This window comes from Mauremys mutica, chromosome 1 (assembly GCF_020497125.1).
Source record: "Mauremys mutica isolate MM-2020 ecotype Southern chromosome 1, ASM2049712v1, whole genome shotgun sequence".
NCBI lineage: Eukaryota > Metazoa > Chordata > Testudines > Geoemydidae > Mauremys > Mauremys mutica.
Window position 1 is genome coordinate 82,211,051 of NC_059072.1, and position 22,325 is coordinate 82,233,375.

At 42.3% G+C, this 22,325-nt stretch overlaps 1 protein-coding gene across 3 annotated transcripts in view; it reads right to left on the minus strand.

Annotated features, from left to right (window-relative positions):
- Positions 1-3,405: 3,405 nt before the first annotated feature.
- EEA1 (early endosome antigen 1) overlaps positions 3,406-22,325 on the minus strand; it is a 129,815-nt gene continuing 110,895 nt past the window's right edge. For all 3 annotated transcript variants that reach the window (XM_044980571.1, XM_044980564.1, XM_044980579.1), the window contains 5 exons: positions 20,550-20,735; positions 19,731-19,969; positions 11,635-11,755; positions 11,180-11,278; positions 3,406-9,389 (listed from right to left, as the gene is read on the minus strand). In XM_044980571.1, the coding sequence (XP_044836506.1) occupies positions 9,267-9,389; positions 11,180-11,278; positions 11,635-11,755; positions 19,731-19,969; positions 20,550-20,735 (768 nt within the window). In that variant the 3' untranslated portion in view covers positions 3,406-9,266. The remainder of the gene's footprint in view (positions 9,390-11,179; positions 11,279-11,634; positions 11,756-19,730; positions 19,970-20,549; positions 20,736-22,325) is intronic.

Consider the following 22,325-nt stretch of genomic DNA (forward strand, 5'->3'; position numbering starts at 1 on the left):
ACAGATCCAGTTTGAATCCAGTCTATATGGTGGTAGCAAAATGATTTCTTTTAACAATCTTTGTTAGTTTCTGGTAACAATGGCCCTACGACCTGACTGGTTGGGGGCTGGGCATGGTGCATCTTGGCCAGAGTGGAGCTAAAAATAAAACAGAGACAAGGTGGGATAGTGAGCTCAGTGGAACAACTGAATCACTCTTAGGTGCCCTCTAGCTTCTCTCACAGGCAGGTTCTAGCCCAGGGGCGGGCAAACTTTTTGGCCTGAGGGCTGCATCAGGTTTTGGAAATTGTATGGAGAGCCGGGTAAAGGAGGCCATGCCCCCCCAAACAGCCAGGCATGGCCCAGCCCCAACCCCGATCTGACCCCTCCTGCTTCTTGCCCCAACAGCCCTTCCTCAGGACTCCTGCTCCCATCGATCACCACCCCACGTTCTCTGTCCCTTGACCACCCCTGGAACCCCTGCCCCTGACTGCCCCCAGCTGCCCCATCCAACCCCTCCTCTCATTGCTGACTGTCCCCCCCAGGACCCCTGCTCCTTTCAACCACCCCTTCTCTGAACCCCCGCCCGACTGCCCCATACCACCCCATCCAACTCCCTCTCTCCTTCCTGACTGCCCCCCCGGGACCCCTGCCCCCATTCAACCCCCTGCTCTCCACCCTCTGACTGCCCAACCCCATCCGCACCTCTGCCCCCCTGACCATCACCCTGAACTCCTCTGCCCTCTATCCAACCCCCCCCCGCCCCCTTACCACGCTGCCTGGAGCACTGTGGCTGGCAGCGCTACAGCCGTGCCGCACAGAGCACCAGGACAGGCAGCTGCGCTGCCCATCTGGAGCCAGCCATGCCACAGTGCAGCTCATAGCTGTGCTGCCCCAGGAACTTGCAGCCCCGCCACCCAGAGCATTGCGCCAGTGGCACAGTGAGCTGAGGCTGCAGGGGGATCAGCAGGGGAGGAGCCGGGGGTTAGCCTCCTGGGGCAGGAGCTCCGGGGCCGGGCACGAGGGTCCTATGGGCCGCTGTAGTTTGCCCATCTCTGCTCTAGCCACAGGGGTGGGCTGCCTTGCTGCTGTTACTCCACTGAGAGCAGAAGAGGGAATATTATCTTGGAAAATGTGTGTCCAGGCGGGAGAAAGGGCAAGGACGATTATTTTCTGAGTTCACTCACCGTTCTAATACATTCAAATGCAGTGGGGCTTTACAGAATCTTTTGAGAAAGATCCTTGTTTGTGGTTGAGTGACAGAACATGGGCTTCCTTGTCTAATACCTAAACCACCACAAAAAATAAAAATAAAATATTACTTGTACTAATATTGTACTTATAGGGGGAATTTCCAAAGGCACAAATGATGCCCAATTTGCAATTGGGTACCTCACTGCCCTTTGTGCCTTCAAAAATCTCCTCCTTACATCTCACACTGAGTGAAGTGATAATGTTCCAGTACACACAATCAGAATGAAATCACATTCCACAGAAGGTCTTTTACCTAAAGAAGGAATAAATGTCAAGGAGTCTCACTTTGGCTAAATTGGTCAACAGACCTCACATGAGTGGTTTTCCCAAAGATAATGTATTGTTCTAGAGTTGTCAGAGCTCTCATTCTTCAATACTGGACCTCAATCAGTGACTAGGCTGTGGGATTTGGATGGCTACTTCTTACCTTTCTTAGACAGCTCCATTTTACTTCAGAAACTAAGTATTTACTTTTGATTGAGATAGTTCAGTGTGACTTAATACTTCAGTGGTCAAACCAAACACTCAGGATAAACCAACATATCTACATGCTACACAGGATCAATTTCTTAAGATAAATTATAAGGAGGCAAAGTACCTACAGGGTTTACATTCAAACAGCTGCAGAATATAAGAGCATATTTTAGATTTACTCAGCACCAGATTACGAGACTCAGTGAAAGCATGAGGAAGGGTTACAGGATCATACTGAAAATTAGAGCCCCATGTGATTTTGTATTTCACAAATGCAAAATAACACTAAATAAAATGAAAAACAATTCAAACAAAATAAAATGCTACTCACTCAAATTTGGCCCTATCACCCCTCTGACACATAATGACGGAGAGGCAGCCGAGCCAAATGTGAGTGGCACTGCAACCCGAAACACCCGACTGCAACACCAGGAGCAGGAATTTAGGCCCAGCCTTGTGCGACAGGAGCCATCACTGTGGGATGAGGGTAGGGTGGGCTTGCTCTGCAAACCCTGCCCCCGGGGCCATGGGGAGAGAACGGATACAACAAAACAAGAAGTTTCCAAAAATTAAAATAAAATGAAAAATTATACCACATAAGAGGAAATTCACAGGGCTCTACTGATTACTACGTAGACTATACATACAATGCTGATCATGAATGTGCAGAAGAATTTGAATATTCAACCCCAGCATATAAAATTTTCAGTAGAAACCATCCCAGTTTTAGTGCTTGTCTTCACTGCAATGTTAACTCAGACTCTTACTGGGATGTTACCCCTACCCTAGCTGCTGTCCACACACAAAACCCTCTCTCAGTGTGGTGCTGGCTCTACACCCAGGCTAGCTGGCCTGTCCTGAGTTACATGCTGAAGTCCCAGGGCTGCTTACACCTGTGCTGGTAACCCATCCACTTTCCAATGAGGACTCAGACTCCATCACTTGAGTGCTGATAGTCCTCTAGTGATTTCCCCCCAGTGCCCGGAAGGACAAACAAGTTCTTCCACAATTCACTAGGAAACAATCGGAGCTGCTCAGCTTAACGCAGCACTAAGAACCATGGGATATGATCCCAGAAGTCCTAGCACCTCACATGGGTTTGTGTAGCACCAGACAGACAGTAATTTAGGTAAGGCTTTGCAATGTGGCTGCTTACACCCAAACTGGGATAACCTGGGCGCTTAGACTTGAGTGCCGATCACTCAGGTTAACACCGCAGTGAAGACAGACCTACAAAAGGGTGTTCAGGTGCAAAGTAAAAGAGCTTGTTAGACTATGAAGCAGTCTTTGAGCCTCTCTCACTCATGCCGGAGCAATACAGATTACACTGGACATAATACAAAGGTAACACTGTCAATGACAGACGGGACTGACTGCTACACACTACTTGGCCAATGTCCAATATATACAATAGCCACCTCTAGTAACTGAGTGTGGAGACAGATTTTGAGATAGAGGGGAAAAGCAAATCACTCTGAATGAAATTGCTGAAGGCTGAAATTGATTAAATAATGGCCCTTATCACCTCCTTGCAATAGTGAAAAGTTTCTTGGCAGTTCCTCCAGGAGCAAGAAAATGGAAAGCCAAGTCTGCTCTCCAGTTTCTGGATTCCTGACAATCAGTCTTTAAACTAATACAACCCACAGTTCAAAATAATGTTCTTTAAGATGGGACAAGTGTGAAATTACAAAACTGGTCTATTAGAAAGATCTAATTTTATTATCATTCCTTTAGCAGATTAGAAAACAAAAGTAACATTTCAACAAGCATCTGTCCATCATACTTTATACAGAATTAGTTGATGCATGGTATCATTTTCTTGTCCACAACTTTAGTCATCACCCAATTGCAGAGTTTAGGAATTGCAGTGCATACTGGACTAAACTCTTTCACAATGTAAGGCACAACTACATGATCACAATTAGTAAACACAACACTGAAAGTAAGACTTAGAAATCAAGTTGATGAAAAAATGTTCATGCAAAGTCTATCTACACATACGTAAGTTTTGTACTATGCCCATTAGGAGTGTATGACCCAGTTTAAAAGAAGTGCAGTGTTCCATAGGTAAAACTGCATCATAAGGCAAACGTAATACATTATCTCTAAATAGTGGGTTAAAAACATAAAGCTTTTTTTCAATTCTATTTTATACAATTACACAGAAAATTAGACAATTTTATGCCCAATATTCACATCTGCAACCATAATAAACTGATCATTAAAATTCAGAAAAGAGGCAAACAAGGCAATATAATTTGTAGCACATGTCCATTACAGAAATCCATTCAGGAACTTCATATCTAGAGTGCTGGGAAAAAAAGGCTAAATTAAGAGCGGATTAATTAGTGGATGATGCTATGACAAAGCTCCCTATACAACCGTTGTAACCCAACAGACCATAACTATGAAAGTTTGTGGTAGTGATTTATTTCCTCTCCAACTGCTAGAGTTGTAGGATTAAAACTACAGAAGTAAAAAAGAACGACCGAGTCTACAATAATTAGAAATTAGTGGATACTGTTTAAACATACACAAAAAGACTAAAAGACTACTTTTACTTTTTTTTTTTTGTGACAGACACTTGCAAATTTGGCAGTCTCTATAACTGTTACATAACACTACAGTGAGGAAACCCTATTAAACTGGACTACTTGGTTGAATTACACACTGAGAGGTAGTTTAAATAAAATCATATATGGCATCGAGTGGTGGGCTAGATTTTTTTTTTTATTTTATTTTCTTACAAAAGTGACAAATCCTATACAAGCAGCATTTTGGACACATTTCTATAAAAAGTTCCGGTATTCACTAACCCAGTGAGACAGTCTTATAATATCCCTTTGGTGACAGGAGTTGGGATTTAACAAGGTGATACAACAAAGTACTTTGCAACAGAGCCAACAGCAGGAGCTCTGGACCGGCCAGCACTGGCCTGTTGACATATAAACAATGAATATATTCTCCACAAGCCGCTCTCTTCACCCTCTAACCCCCCCCACCCCAAAAGGCATGCAAAAAAGACTGGGGTTTTATTTTTAAATTTGGGAGGCGGAGGGAGAGGAAACTTCACCAAATTTTTTGCTTCTAAAACAACACTGTTCAGAGAGGGTTAACATCAGAGAGTTTTCCCATTTAATATCTTCAAATGTACTCTATGTGATCCAGTGAAAAGATACTCATGAACCTGCTGTATGATGAGTGCATAGTATAATATGGTATGCTGTGGACAAAAGCAGAAATGGTTAATGTTTACTACTAGTAAATCTCTTTGTTTTCTTAAAATCTTAATGTAAGTGGTGTGTTATGTTTTCTCTCTCTAAAAATGCAAATAGCTTTATTTAGAGCCCCGGGGGGCGGGGGGGAGGGCAGGGATGGGACTGACAAACAAAGGTACATGTTTCTCTACAAGAATTTTACTTTTCTGTTATTACTATTTCTGAAAAGTAAACCATTTAGTGACTTCTGGTGTAACTGTGTATATGTGTTAGTTTCAAACTTACTCTATAATCTAAGGTGAGTACAAGAGTTCCTACTTGGAGAATGAAAACTGATTGGCATGATTTTTTTTTAAATATGTACAATTCATATATCATTTTAAATCTTAAGATACAGCTTTATAAACACAGCCGTGCTTTTTAAAGACCTTGTCAATTCCTTTGTTATGTGTGTCCTTGGGTTATGCTCCCCTAGGGTGCAGAGAAATTATGAGTGCAATTCCCCTTAACAACAAAGGGGAGTTATATAGTTCAATGAGCAATCCAGCTAAGAATACCTCCCACTGTGGATTGATTACTACATCTATGCATTCAAAATTGCCATTCCATTTATTGTATATTATATTCAGTTATGCTAGAAAGAAAAAAGTGCATAGTGCAAGTGACAATGATATTTCCTACTCCTCCAGAGGTTTTTGGAGGTTGCAATGAATTAATTCATCAGTTCTCAACCTCTTCCAATCATAGTGTCATTACAGAGCTTTCACTCATCACTCTAGACAATGTTTATTTTCCTTCTGGTCTTAAGCTCCAGCATTTTCCTTCCGATCTCCAGGTATTTGTCATAAATTTCAAATGTTGTAAGAAGCATTTATTCCCATATTGCATTTAAATTACATTAACAAACTAGAAAGGACTTGAGTTTCATGGGGCCCCTACTGCGCTCTGGAGAATATTCTGCTTTAGGGGTCACTTATTTTATGTCAAGCAACAGTTTGGCAAACAGCAATCATTTTTGGCAATAATCTGCAAAAAGCTACTTCACATTTTTGTTTCCAAACATCTTTTCCTGCTTCACTAAGAAAAGATTTTCCAGTGAGATGATCTCAGCAGTCTAAGTCATTCAAAGAGTGACAAAATTATTCCTCCTAATAAGCACCTGGTACTCCAGGATCCATTACAACTGGGTTAGTTCGTATCTTCCAAGAACAGGGTTCTCTTTAAAATAAAAAAAACAAACAAACAACCCCCCCACCCAGCTCTCTCTTTAGTGTCACATACCAGTACCAGCAGGTGTGTCAGAAAAGTGACTGCTTCTCTAACTCTTTAGTGTCTCAAATCTGCTCACAGAAGCAGGTGCTTCCTCCAGGTCTTTCTATCTCCAGTTTGGAGCTTTTCTCCATTATAATTTTTTATATTTCTCTTTCTCCTTGGTGCCTCCTAGTAGATGAAGGATCTTTGGACTACAGGAGTCTGCAGGAAACCAGCACTAGAGGAGAAAACATAGCAAGGTAGCAGCTAAGATCAAAGGAGCTCCTGCTCAGACCCAGCTACACACTACTGCACTGCCTTCCGTTCTGTACAACAATGTGGCATACGGCTTTAGCTGTTTGGGGCAGAAATGCAGCAACAGAAGCTAGCTCAGCAGGATCTCCAAGCCAGTGGTCCTAGGCTACTCAGAACTCCAGGCCAAGGTGAAACAAACATACCAGCAAGGGCTGACTCCAACAGCAGAAATGTGGCAGGCAAGCCTTAATTTATGTTCACCAACAGGATATGGTATTTGAAAGCAACAAGTTAGAGGTCCTTGGCCATTTTTCTGTTCTGACTGGGGTGAAATATGGTGCCAAGGAAGATATCTAGCCAGTCAGTCAGAGGGTTAGGAAAATCCCATGGGGCAGGACCTCCCACTCCTTTCAGACTTCTTTGGCCCATTTGTTCCAGAAATAGCCTTAGCCAGTTCTTCTTGTGCTTAGCCCTTCCCCCTCAATGGTTCTGTCAGCCCCCTCTCTGAGGGCAGTTCTGACTCCTACAGTTAAAAACTCGTTTCAAAAAATCCCCACTCCAATGGCTCTGATTCACCATATTTATTATCAGTTACCACTATATCAGGGCAGCCTGAGGGTTCTGAGCACTGACTATATTCCCCCTTTCAGCTCCTTCACATTGGTTTATGCAGCATGGCCTCTCTCTGCTAACCTACCACTGCCTTTCCTGTCTGGCCTCCTTTAGGTCAGTGGGTTTTACCTCACCTGCCTTTGTACTACACCAGCCAATTGTTTTTCTTACCAATGATGAGCTGGAATCTACAGGCAGAGGTGCAATTAAATTTTTCTCCTTCCACTTTCCCTTCATGCGAACCATATTGGCCTGGCCTGCCAGCAACACTGCTGAGAGTGTCCAGTTGCTCAGACCACCAGCCTGCCAGGTCTGTGATCTTGCACTAAGCATTAAGGAAGGAGAGTACATAATTTTGTTGTATATCTGTAAATCCACTTTAAAAAAAGCTTTAATGCTCACAGGGTATTACTGCATGAGTAAGAGACTTCAATCATGAGTGCTCATGCCCAACCCTACTCTTTCCCCCCTTAATACCTGCCTCTATAAATATGCAGAAAGCAGGTTTGTTTGTTTTAAAAACATTCCCTATCTCTTCAAGGGGCAGGTCACATAGAATGGGGCAGAAGGAAAAGCTGTAGCTGTAGAAGCAGCAGGGTCTTCACAACCATGAGGCTGGAGAGTTCAATAAACTGAGGGTTACTCTACCATTTCTGCAGTTGTTAATTCATGCCTTCGATAAGATGGCATGAATGGAGATGGCTAATCTTTCATAATATTTATTCATTAGAACTTATAGTTAGAGTCTTTTTACCTTGGGCAGTTAGCGGGGGAGCTAGAAAGGCAATGGGTCTGGAAGATGAGGAATAACTCAGTTGCAATGCATCATAGAGCAGCAGGAGCCCACTTCAGAGAAGGAAAAATTACAGGTATGTACATTTTACTTTTTCTGCCTACACAACAAAGAGAGGTACATATGTGCATCACTTTTAAAAACTCATCCAGCACAAGTAGGGAGAAGAAAATATGACAGTAACGAAGTCTATAATTATATCCTCACCTCTTAATTAAGTCTGACTGTTTTGTATATAAATAAAACAGCAGCAGGTTCAACCACAATTCTGAGCAGGCCAAATCATGAAACTATTGTACCAAGAAAGACCCAGGATTAAGAAAAATGCCAGCACCACAGGTTCAGGAGAAGCAGTGGAAAGACCAGGTCAGTTAGGCAGAGAATAATTCCAACCTCTTCCAGTTAATGTTGGGGACAAAAAGAAGATCATATAAAATGCTTGAGTCTCCAAATACTGCTCATTAGTAGGAAACCTAGCATAGGACAGTTGGGTGTTCCTCAAAGACCAACCAAGGACCTTTAAGGGCTTCTGTGGTTAGTAGGGAAAGAAAAAGAATAGAACTGAGGATAATTTTTTTATATGTCCACAGATAGGAAAATCTAGAAAGTTATATTCTATTCAACAAATCTATAAATCAATATGGGAGAGCTTTATGCAACATTCCTAGAACAGAAGCCAAACTTGCAGTCCTGTTTCTAGCTTGTCTGTACAATTGCTAGTACCTTACAGTACACGTATAGATACTCCAATAGCCAAATGCTGTAGCTGGGCGATGATTTAGGCACTGATACTGCAATGAGCGCTATGTGGCCAGACTGCTGTGACCATACAGAGCCCCATGCAGGTCAGCAGTGTTCCATGTGGGTACAGGTGTTTGCCCCCACTGCAGGATTGGAGCCTTAGAGAAAAATTCAAGAGCAAGAGAGGAGAAAAACTCCTAAAGAAATTACCAGGGGATTTAAAAGAATGTTAGTTATGCAAACAAATGCAACAATTAAAATGTAATTATGCCACTGAAACAGCAATATTTGATACACAAAATCCTTGCAAATTTTTGCAACTTACTGTTTTGAAAGAAACAAAAACTGCAATATCACATACATGTTTCTTCTGAACACAAAAATTAAAGATTAAAAAAATACATTGTTACTTCTCTGTTTAAACTTTATTTACAAATAACTGGGTGTTCCTAACGTAGACATAAAAGCTCTTTCCTGGGTAAATGGCAATAAGCTGAGGATGATCTGAGCCCGTCTCACAAAAAATACAATAGTTTTACTTAGTATCAATAAAACATTTTAAAATATACTAAATTTTGCAAGTGTTACAATCATTGTTCAAACTGAATAGTAGTCTGAGTGCTGTACGAAGTGCATCAACAGAAATTCTAATTCTAGCGTAACGTTTAAGTGCCATTTGAGATAACCAGTTATCCTTGTAAGTCGTTAAAACAAGTATCACAGACACGGACAGGCTTCTTAGAAGAAGGAGTTAAGGCATTCTTTGCGGAGCACTCAGCACAAAAGATATTTCCACAGTGTCTACAGTGATGCTGTGAAAGATGAAAACAACAGATACTGAATTGTCAATACAGCATAGTGGGCACAGTACATGAAAATAAATTATTACATAAAGTATCAGATCAATTACATATTTTCATTTCAGATGTGCGTTTAAATTTTTAACATTGGGGGCTAAATGGCACTTCGGATTTATATACAACTCCATCTCTAAAGGGCATAAGGGTAACATTTTCAGAAGTGGCTTAGGAGCCTAAGTCTCATTGACTTTTAAGGACTCGTAGGCTCCTAAATTACTTTTAATGGGATTTAAGAGTTACTTGAAAGTTTTACTCTCAATCTTGTTTAGGTTCATGAGATGCATGTTTCATGGACTTAATCAAATGGCTGAAACCACCCTATAATTCAATACAATTAGCGGTTGTGATAGACTATATCCTATAATATACTGAACAAATCTTATAGAATTAAGATAACTCAGTGAAGCTTAAATTAAACCTTAGTGAATTAGGTTAACACCCATGGGGACGTTGTATTAAAAATGCAATTGTGTATCTGTTGTTGTGGCATTATATACAACTTCTGTAGTAGGAAGGTGGGGATGCTAATGAAGCTTTTCCATGATCAGTCTTTGAAGCCACCCTCCTAGGCGAAATGCATATACTAGTTCAAACTGGATTCTCCGGGGATCAACAGAAAAGACTTTTGGACAAAAGTTTGGGTTTTAATCTGGCTCAGGGCCTTCTTCCAACGGACAGGACCCCTGGTCCACAGAGGGCCCCAATCCTTGGAAAGACTTTGCCTGCTGAGACCTCTTAAAACTATGTGCTTGTTCTGAGCTGAAGCTCTGATGAACTTGTAACCACAAGGATGCCCCTAAGATGGGATATTAAATGACTGCACTTGCCAGAGCCCTTGTGAGAGCTGGGATGAATTCTGGCAAACTTAATAGCATGCATGTAGGTTCTTTTATTGTTTTTAGTATGTTTTCTCTGTAATATTTTTACCACAAGAATAAAATGGATTTGATTACAAAGAACTGTGTGGTAACTTGTATATGTAGCAATTACATTATCATCTGTCTCTGAAAAGACAGATGTCTGGTGTCCTAGGGCATCTGTCTGTGCTGGGATTGATACAGTGAAGGCAGGGAACTATCCAGTCTGGGAATGCCCCGGTCAGAAGGGAGAGAGACTCCTGTCTACACCCAAGAAAAGCAACACCTGGGGAGCTGGAAACCAAGACTGGGTGCCCTTGCTGAACCAGTGAGCAGAAATACAGGTGAAGTTTCCCTTAACTGTGACTCAGGAAATACCAAAGGACTGCAAATGATCGGAGGGGAAGCAGGATTACACTGACAGAGCTGTGTGTAAATCTTTTATTTCTAGATTGAGTCAGTGCTTAAAAAGTACTTCAAAACCAAAATATCACCCTAAAGTCATGCCTGATGTAAGAAAGTATCACTATTGATTTCAACACAATTACACTCATTTACATCAGGCCTGAATTTAAGTTTACAGAAATAAGCCACACTGATGTAAGTACCTTTATATTGGTAAAACCTGTGTCCACATGAGGCAGTTGTACCACTTCAACTATATCTAGTTCTACACAGATATAGTTAAAGCAGCACAAAACCTGTGTGTAGACAAAGCCTTGAGCAGTTTATTTATAATATCTGAAACAATACAAACCATCTATGTTTCTGAGCCGTTCTGAGGTTTAGGAGTACCTTTTAAAGATGCTCTTTAACTTTGCTTCAACTCCAAAACAGTTCAGAAAGAAAAAAAGTTCTAGAGAATCCCCACAAAGGCACACATACCCTTCTGACTGTCACTGAGAAGCCTTTCCCACAGGCCATACAGTTCTGTACCTCATTGTCTTCTGCCCATTTCCTGTTGAGGGCTTGTGTGTGTTTGATCTGGATGAATAAAACAAATACAGACTTTTTTAAATGCAAGTCCATTTCTTATTAATGTCCTCTACTACGTCACACATGCTGTACGCATCAGGATAAAACACTGAGGATTAGTCATGGTGACTCAGCGTTAGAATGCCAGCACACAGTTATTTAAATAAAAAAGAACGTTCTGATGTCCAAACTATGGGCTGAATTCTGAACTTACATGAAAGCTCCCATTGATATCAACTGCCTCCTGAGGTGCACTGGGCCTCATTTTAACACATCTGGAGTGACAATACACTATTCAAGTCAAAATAGTTTTCATCACTATATATTGGTAAGGGCATGCTTAGTCACCACAATGTAATTTATACCTGTAGCGATTGGTTTTCTCGGCCTAGCTCTTGCATTGCTGCAGTTGTATTGTCCAGCTTTTTTTTCAGTTCCAGGAGTTTGGCTTGAAGCTTTTCAATTTCTCCCTCACTTTTAATACACCTGAAGATGGATAGCAAGTAGTAAATTAAACATATACAAAGCAATTCCTATCCTATTTGGCAAAATGTCACCACTGAAAGGTTTGGCCATGTGTCCATAACAAATAAATATATCACCATAATTAACCATTGTATTTCTTGGCTGGGAAATTGACGTAGTATTTTAACAATTAACCTAAGATCACATCTGAGCCTCACTCTCAGATGGAGTACCAAATGAGGGACAGCAGGGCCCAGATTTCAGAGGGGGTTCAGGACTGAATGAACTCCTACCAGCTGGAGCTTGCTGCTCTGCACAAGTGCAGAACAGGACAGTCTTATTAAGCAGCAGCAGCAGCAATTCTGGCAGGCCACTTTGCAGCAAATCAAACAGAAAGGAGGTGAGAGAAAAAAATGAAGGTTACTTGCCTGTAACCAAGGTTCTTCAAGACGTACTGTACATATTCACATTCTTAGGATGTACGCCAAACGGTGCTATTGAACAGTACAGCCTTCAACTAGCAGTGCCTATCTGAATGTTCACACACACACCCATATCCTCCCCTCAGCATCTGAGCATGTTCTGAGGGCAGGGCTATAAAGGGGTGTGTGGCAGCAGTCACTGGCTCAGTTTCTTCCACTGCTAATGAAGAGCCCGAATAGTTAGGACTTTGCAGGAGAGGGGAAGGGGGACAGGGAGTGTGAATATATAAAGTCCATCTTAGAGAACCTTGCTTATGGGCAACTAACCTTCATTTCTTCTTTGAGTGTCCTCTGCACACTCCCACTCTTGGGACAGTTTAGTCAGCAGTATGTAAGAATTTCAGAGTCCATAGGTTTGGCCAATCGCAGCCCCCACTGGCCACGGTTCGCCATTCCAGGCCAATGGGGGCTGCTGGAAGTGACATGGGCCAAGGGATGTGCTGGCCGCCACTTCCCACAGCCCCCATTGGCCTGGAACAGCGAACCGCAGCCAGTGAGAGCTGCAATCGGCCGAACCTTCAGACGCTGCAGGTAAACAAACTATCCCGGCCCGCCAGCAGATTTCCCTGATGGGCCGGGTGCCAAAGGTTGCTGATCCCTGAGTTAGAGAATATGGGTCTGCTCCTGCCCTCAAACAAAACAAATAGCATTTGGTGTTGAACTTTGTGGCAACCAGATCTATATTTTGAGTAACCCACAGAGCAAAAATGTCCCTGATTACAGTATCCTTTAAGGCCCATTTGTGCATGTGGGAGGATTTTCTGCTCAGTTGGTCCGCTAACTGGTTGAAGGATTCTGCTACACGCAGAGCTACCATATACACCTCATGAAGAATATACTACTCCCAAAGCTTTATTGACTCCTTGCAAAGCTGTGAAGTGCAGGCTCCTCCCTGTTTGTTTATATAATACATTGCTGTCATATTGTCTGTGGCTACCTGAACAACGTATCCTTTCATCTGAGGGTGGAAAAATCTGAATGCCAACCGGATTGCTCTTAGCTCCAGAATATTGATATAAAGGGAAGACTTCTTGTGGTTCCAGAGCCCTGTGCACCCCAGCCTGTTTTCAAGGCATCTGTTGCAATTATCATGGAAGGTGATGGAGAGTTGAACCTCACTCCCTTCATTACATGATCCCAATCCATACACCATAAAAAGTTTTCTGGATATTGTTTGGAATAGTAATTATTAGCTTCACGTTGTGTACTCCATATCTGAAGTTTCCTGTCACCCAATGTTGAAGAGGTCTCATCTTTAGTCTCACACAGAGTGTGACATGTCATTGATGCCATGAGACCTAGTAAGAAGAGGAAGAACTTCACTTTCTGAAATAGATTCTGAAAGAGAAACTGAATGGTATATAACATCTTCAGGCAGGGCCGCCCAGAGGATTCCGGGGGCCCGGGGTCTTCGGCGGCGGGGGGCCCTTCCGTTCCGGGACCCGCCGCCAAAGTGCCCCGAAGACCCGCGGCGGGAGCCCCCCCGCCGCCGAATTACCGCCGAAGCGGGACCCGTCGCCGAAGTGCAGCCCGGTCTTCGGCGGTAATTCGGTGGCGAGGGGGGGTCCCCGCCACGGGCCTTCGGGGCACTTCGGCGGCGGGTCCCGGAACAGAAGGGGCCCCCCGCCGCCGAAGACCTGGCTGCGCTTCGGCGGCGGCGGCGGGTCCCGCTCCCCCCGCCCCGGCCCCAGCCTCTTACCCGAGCGCGTCTCCGGCGGGGCCTAAGCTCCGTCCCGCTCAGAGCCGCGTGGTGAGGGGGTGGGGCTGGGAGCTCCACACCGAGCGGAGGCAGCTGCCCCGCCCCCTCCCCACGCCGCTCTGAGCGGGGCGGGGCTCAGGCCCCGTTGGAGCTCCCAGTCCCGCCCCCTCACCACGCGGCTCGGATCGGGGCGGGGCTCAGGGGCTCGGCTGGAGACTCGGCGCTTGATGCGCTGAGGCTCCAGGAGAGGGGCGGAGGCGGGAGCCTCCGCTCTTCTCTTGGAGGCCCCTGCGGAGCCTGGGGCCCGGGGCAAATTGCCCCCTTTGCCCCCCCCTCTGGGCGGCCCTGTCTTCAGGAACTGTGAAGGCATTGGCAGTGATTTCTTTTCACTGGAAGCTGCTTTTAGGAGAAAATCAAAGACACAGAAACACGAAAATCCCTTTGCGATGGGATGTCATCCCTGGGGTGCAGTTCGTGAAATGTGGGAATCGCTGCGCGCCTCTCAGACAAACAACTGGGTTGGCTCTATTTTCACACTGCTTGGTTCGAGACACAGCCAGCCTCACCAGGCCCTGTTATCATCCAACACGACAGCAGGTGGCACCACTCACCTAAACTGAGCTACTTGAGTGCAATACCAGACAATCTCCCACCTCCCCAGGCACACGCCCCCTGCTAGAGCATAAACGCAAAATTATACCATCTTGCACTGCACAGGAATCTGTACAATGTAAGTTCATAAATAGTTCGCTTTCCTCTCTATGTGGGAAAGATATGCAACAAGCTTGTGTTAACCAAGCTGAGATTTTTTCCCAGACACTTCACTCAAAGGCACACTGGTTTAGATAAAACAAAATATCGGTTTATTAGCTACAAAAAGATAGATTTTAAGTGATTATAAGTGATAGCAAACAGATTAAAGCAGATTATCTAGCAAATAAATAAAACTGCAAACTAAGTCTAAACTACTAGAAAGATTGGATATGAATTAGCAATTTCTCACCCCAGCTGATGATACAAGCAGTGCACCAGGTTTCCATACAAAGGCTAGAAATCCTTTTAGTTTGCAACCCGCACCTCCCCTAGTTCAGACTTTGTTCCTCAGGTGTTTCCAGGAGTTCTCTTGTGTGAGGAGTGTAGGGTGACCAGACAGCAAGTGTGAAAAATCGGGACGGGGGTGGGGGAATAATAGGAACCTATATAAGAAAAAGACCCAAAAATCGGGACTGTTCCTATAAAATTGGGACATCTGGTCAACCTAGAGGAGTGAGACCCCTAGATGATGTCACACCCCAACTTATATAGCTTTTACATATGCTGGGAATCCTTTGTTCCAAAAACAGTTCCAAGCCCAGTGTGTGAAAAAATATAGGTACCCAAAATGGAGTTAAGTATCATGTGGTCTGGTCATGTGCCCTTGCTGAATCATAGCAGCCATTACTTACAGGCAGGCTGAAATCTTTATAGGAAGGGTAAGCTTTTTCACAGCCTATTGTCTTTGTTGATGAGCCATTAGCACTATCTAGCTTCATCACTGTTGTACCTGAAAGGCTAGCTCTGGGTGTTTTCCAGAGTAAGCACATTTGAAATACAGGTCCATAGTCAATATTCATAACTTCATATACAAAAATGATATATGCATACAAATAAGATAATCATATTCAGCAAATCATAACTTTTTCAATGACCTCTCACATGACGCATCTTGTACAAAATGTATCTTAATCATGCCATAATCATATCAAAATAATTTCACTATGACGAATATGTGGTGTAGTGGTTTTCTTCTCAGAAAAGCTGCCACTATTCACAGGCATTTTGTAAAGACTCTGGGTGCAGTGGAAAGGCCAAAGGAAAGACCTTGTACTGGAAACGGTTCTGGTCTATGGTGAAACGCAGGTACTTCCTGTGCGATGGTCTTATCGAAATATGAAATTAAGCATCTTTTATGTCAAAAGCAGCAAACCAAAGAAAAGGACACAATAATGGAACCCAGAGTTAACATTCTCAAGTGAAACTTTCAAATATATGTGCTTAGCTTCCTCAGATCCAAGACTGGGCAAAGACCTTGTAATATTTGGATTAGGAAACAGTGGGAGTAGAAACCCCAATTTACCAGAACCTCTTCTATCAGTCCTTCCCCGAGTAAAAAGTTGATTTCAAACAGTGGCATAAACAGCTCCAAAGAATAGGGGGATAGAATCCAAAATTGGTTTGCTGCTCTCTAACCCCATGTCAAACTGAAGGTCTATCTGTCAGAAGTAGTGGAGGATGAATTCTTTTGTCTCATCTTAGACTTAAATGGATGCCTTCTATACTGGTGTTCGGATGATGATGATGACTGCTGTTGTTATTGCTACTGGTAGTATTGTCTACCTCTGTTGGAATATGAAGAATAATGAGCACAATATTGTCTGATATCTGAAGGCAAGTGTAGGAATTCTTCTCTTAAAAAGCTGTAAGAGACTCAGGGACCTGGCAGCTGTCTAGTCTCTTTCATTTTCTCTAACAATTCATCCATTTTTGAGCCAAATGGATCATCCCTCTCAAAAGGAAGATCTTTAATCTTCAACCTCATTTCTTAGGGCAGAGAAGAGGTGTGTAGCCATGCATGTCTGTGGATAGTTACTGCTGCAGCTGATATCGTCCTGATCTTGATGATGTATCAAAAGCGTCAAAAGACACTCTCAATGCATGCATAGCAACGTTTAGACTCTCTTTAATAAGAGCATTAGACAGTCTGCAGTGTTCCTCAGGAAGATTCTTTAGGACAAGATTTCTCTTTTTTACAGAGATGAAACTGTTATCTGTCCAGGACAGCTAGGTAGTTAGCTATTCTCATGTTCAGAGAAGCTGAAAAAAATACCTTTCTTCCAAGCAATCTAATTATTTCCCTTTTCTGCCACTGGAGTAGAATGTAAATGTCCCATTCTTGAACGTTGCACTGTTGCAGCTACCACAAGAGAGTTAAAGGGAAAATGAACATGGAAAAAAGAAAACTCTTCATATGGGATCTCATACAACCAATCAGCTTTTTTAGCAATCAGTTGATATGAAGATAATAGCATTCCATGCTGATTTTGCTGGCTGGCAGAGACCTTCCCAAAGAGGCAGAGATACTTTCTCAGTAGATATATTCCCCAGTATCAAAAAACAGGATAAGGAGTTTCCTGAAGTAAACTGAAGGTAATTTTATCTTAGACACCATTCTGCTTACTGATTCCTGTAGTTCTATAGCATCCTCAGATAGTGAGGGAGCTGAGGCTACTCCAATGTTTTCCTTAAGGGAGGATTTGCCTGTGGGTTCTAAGTCTTGATGCACAATACCAGCTTGTGAAAACACATCAACTTTTTTCTCATCACAGAGAATATCCTGAATTTTTGTAGAGGACCTATCTCTTGGTCTCAGATCCAATGGTGTAGGATCTGAATGCCTGGGATCCAACACATTAGTAAGTGCTGAAGTTTCCTTGCCTCAGTGTGGAATCAAGGTCATTGCAGCTGAATGAGGTTGAAATGGAAGCCCTGGAATTGGCTAGTATGGCCAATGCATCCAGGAAGATACTTGCTACTCATGCCAATTTGTCCAGTTCTGTAGCATCTCACAGTAATGAGGAAACATCAACTTGCAATAATCTTTGTCACAAAACCAGCCTTGAGGTCGAGGCTGCAGGTAGATTGATGTATCCATCTCCTTTTCTAAATGTGGATCAAAACCCTGAACTGACAAGGAACAAGGTATTACAGAGGTAGGGATCCATAGTAGCAACAAGGGTGAGAGAGTCTTTCTAGGTGAACCTATAGGTATGCAGGGAGGAAGTAGTAGCATCGCAGAAGATCCATGTGTTGAGGAATCTACTCTGTTTTTTTGAGAGAGGGAAAGCATTGTGTTGGATCCTTATCCAAATCTCTCTCTTCTACTGAAGAAGTGTGAAACTGATCTGATAAATGCAGTTCCACAGGTACCTAAGTGGAAACCATCACTGAAGGTATCAGTGCTGATACAAGAGAGAGATCTATCGATTTATTAGGTCCTGACTCAACAGAGTGATCTTGGTCTCTGATCTGTTTCACATCTGCATGTTTGCAATCTGAAGGATCTGATGAGTTCCCTGAATAGAAGACAATGCAAGACCCAGAAAGGTGCTCGGTCTTGCTTCTTCTTCAGAACTGAAGGTCCTGGTTCCAAAGAGGCCTCAGGCATGGAACACATATTGTCTAAGGCCATTTCTGTCACTATGTTCCTTTTTTGGAAGCAGGTCTGAGGTTTTTGTTGCTGACTGGGCAGTCTTCTTCATTTTTGTATGCTAAAGAAGGATCATGTGCATCTGTGGTAGTGCTTGGAAGGAACTGAGGCAGTAACTGCTTCCGTGCCCCCTTTTATAGCCCCCTTCTCAGAATATGCTCGAACACTGATGGGAGGTGTATGGAGGAGGCACACGAATGCTCAGAATAGGCATTGCTAGAATAAGTTTGTACCATTCAACGGCACCAGTTGGCGCATATCCCAAGAGTGGCAATATGCAGAGGACATTCAAAGAAGAAGCTGGTTTACTGCGGTCCCTTCCTAGCCACAATTTAATGCCCAGGTACAAAATGTAATTGGTTAAAGCCTATTTTCAAAATGTTTTCATTTCTGTGTTTGTAACATTGTTGCAGAAAACTGGCTCTGATGAGTTTAGCACAGCAGGAGGACTGCTGCTGGAGATTTAAGCAGCTATTAAATAAAAGTCTCTAGCCCTTTTCCTTACAGACCTAAAGCTCAAAACATAATTTGTTAAGGAAGCTTGATGGTCAGAAGAAGAGTTTTCCCACAGATACCCTCATAAAGGGTTTCCTTCATCTCACAAGTGGGTTCTTCCCTCATGCAGACCTCAGGATGCCCTCCAATCCTGCAAGCACATTGCTCTCGTTCAGTCCTCCGCTCCTTACCCTGCAGGCCTCCTGCAATCAGGAGAAAAAGAGCTCTGCTTCTGCAGAGTTTAGGAGATCTGTAGTAGAGGTAACAGGAGGGATCTTAAGAGGTCAGAAGCCTAGGATGGGAAATCAAGAGGCCTGTGGGAGAGGGTAACATCTAGTGAGTCTGAGAAGCATGTCTGTCCTCTTTACGAGCTTTAAGAGGCTCGCAATGGGCCCAACCACATGCTGAGTCCTAGAAGGGTCACCGGTGGCCACATCTGAAAGCCCAAAAGCCTCTTTTGTATTATAGGGGGATTACAAGTCTGTTCTAGATCACTGGGAAGTTGATGAACCTATTCTGACTCTGAAACAGAGGATCCTCAGTGGAGGGAGCCCCAAGGAACCAACTCAGATTATGGAAGTCCCCTCTGCAAGGCCTTCTAAGATTCATGAAGGCTACTGACTGTCCCTCCTAATGCTTGCATGTGTGCAGGATGGATTTGGAGAGGCTCCAAAAGAGCACAATTAAGGACTTGCAGGAGATGGACACGAGCCTCTTAAGGTCAACATGGTTTGGGGCCTTGGTGAGCATCTTGAGTCTCATGAGGATGCAACTCATGATGCATATGCCAAAGTTAGCAGGAGGTGGGCACTCCATCACAAAGCCCACAGGGTGTGGAGGCTCTTGTTTGGTTAGCTGGTTGACTGGTTCAACAGCCTACTAAGACTTGCTGGGGTGAAGGAGGGGAGCCTTCACTCTCTGGAAACCCCTACCTGGAGCACTGGGAGCAGTACAATACATACAAAATGTAAGTAGAACACTAAAAAGACTGAAACACTATTTTTCAAATTTTAATTTATCATTTTCTTAATAAGCAACCGAAAGCACACACCCACATTACACTCACTGACTTACCTCTCTAGCAATGCTCTCCTCTCATCCTGATTATTTTGTACTGTTGCTTCTAAAACTGCAATCTCCCCACGCAAATCATCCGTCTGTTTCTCTAGCTCACTGACCCTCCGTTGACTGCTCTGCCACTCTTTCTTCATTGTAGCGAGATTTTCATTCAGAGCTGTGATCTGCATCGTGAGCTTGGCTTCCACCTCCTCACATTTTCTGTTTTCTTCTTCTTTCTCTTTTATCTCTGTGCGCTGAGAAAAAAGGAAACACTGCACAATGAGCTATCAAATAGCTCTGAGTTTGTAACCAGGTTGGTGTGTTATCAACTCCAACATCAAAATTAAAATGATGGTAACACTTATCTCTGGTACATCTGCAAAACCGTTTTTGATATTTTACAGCTAATGGGGAGTTATTCGGGCATGTTTTTTCAAAGAGTGACTTTTTCTAATGGAACAATGTTCCTTATAAGTGAAAGAAAACTAGATTCTGCCCTTCTGGTATTGTTTAACTCAGGCAGAGAAATGAAAAACCGTGTACTTACAATTTCAAAACTAAATTAGTTTTAATTCATAAATGGCTATTATACGAAACAAATGCCTGCTTATGGTCCCACTATGGATTTATATCTATTTGTCAAAATAGTGCTGAGCCTATTGTACCTGAGTTTTCCTACAATATAATCTGTCTCACATTGAAGGTTTTTGGAAATATTTACAAACCATTGATTAAAAATGTAAATGCCATGAAATTAAAATTAAGTCTGCCTCCCTCCCTCTTTGAAAGGAACCAGAGACGTGCTAAAGACACATAAATTCTATACATGCTCACCAGTTTAGTTTCAATCTCAACACATTCCTTCTTCAGTTCTTCCTCTTTTTTTTTCAGCTGATCTTTGATAATTTGCTGATTCTTCTTCTCCTGTTCAAGAGCTAAATTCATGTTATCTACTTTGCCCTGCAGCTCTAGTTTCTGTTGAATCAATAGCTGCTTTGCATCCTTTAGATTTGTCACCTCCTGTTAAAATACAAGTTTAAACTATCACATAGAGTCTAAAAATAAAATGGTAAAACTTATCTGTGAACTAACTTCAGACTGAGGATAACTATTTCCTGGGATAGGAGAGCAAATGCCTTTATGGCACAAAATATCAACTGACTGTGACATTATAAAAAAAAAAATTAAGTTCGTTACCTAGGTTACAAATTACATCTTAGATTACTACAAACAGAAAAAAAAATTCTAATTTACTTCTCCACTAAAATAGTGGAAATTATGTTTGCTTACTTTCTGCCTTTCTGTCAAGTAGTAGGTTTGTCAATTTCACTTTTCCTTAAGTCGGATTCTAATAAATTTCACTGTCAGGTTTTCTGCACTAGGTAAGTGTCGCAAGGTGGGAGTTACAAACCCTGTGGTGGCAAGAAGGGAATTTTGATTTATTTAATCCACTGGAAACAATTATTGCATGGGAGTGTTTCTACAGGTCTTAAGTTTGTAAATATTTACCTACATATTGTACTGGAAATAGGGGTGCTAGCTTTTCGTAGGACACATTCCATTGAAAGTCAAGACAAAACATCACAAGGATAAAGTCTTTTTTCTTCTTTCAAACCCATGGGTGGATGATATGGCCACACTTGCTTTCATAAGTGGAGATATTTTTGGTTTCAGTCTGACTGCAACCACAGAGAACAAGAGGTGAATATTAAGCTGACATCCCAGTTTGTGTATGTTTTAAAATTCTCTGCAGCTCTGTAAATTCCTTCTTTTTTTAGCACACAGGTTTCAGGAAGTGTGTGACAATTATAGTTAGTGTTCCCAAAATCAAAATGCATTGGGCATTGAATTCTCTGGAAGTAACCATCATTTTTAAACACTGGATCACAAAAGAACATCTGAAAGCCATAGTATTTTTTTTGTATTTCCATAGAACTTATAAATATTCAGGCTATTTTAAAATTAATTTACTTGTATTAGATTGTAAGCTGTTTGTGGGACGGACTGTGTCTTCGTTTATACTCACAAAACCACCTACAACATTGGTCAGCAGAAGCAAATACATTACTATTAATAAATATAATATGTAATTAAATGTAGAAAATGTAGCCAGGCTGTCTTTTAAAAGTGTCAGATTTCAGAAGAGACAGAAAAGATTTAGAGATGTTAAATGTAACGAGCACTTATAATACAAACAAAGACTACAAAAAATAATTCAACACTCTATCCTCCAATTTTTTTCTTTTTCTTTTCTCTCTCTCTCACTTCACTTTAAAAAAAAAAAGAGAATCCGTTAAAAGATTCAGTCTTGTCTCAAGAGTGATTTTAAAAGTAGTTTCAACAAAATTGGTTTAACTAATATTGGTTTGGTATTTTAATTTTCAATAAATTACAAGCACTTAAGAGTGACAGGTAGGTACATTTTTAATGAATGTACACATTTTTTTTAATTAGGAGTGTCGCTTTTAAAAATCAGAGCTCAGGTTGGATACAACCATTCAAAAACAGCTTAAAATCCTCCCATCCTGATAAGGAAAGCTATGTAAAGTGTGAAGTTATTAGTGAGAACATGTACCTTAATAAAACTAAGATGTTGGTTTTGCTTTGGGT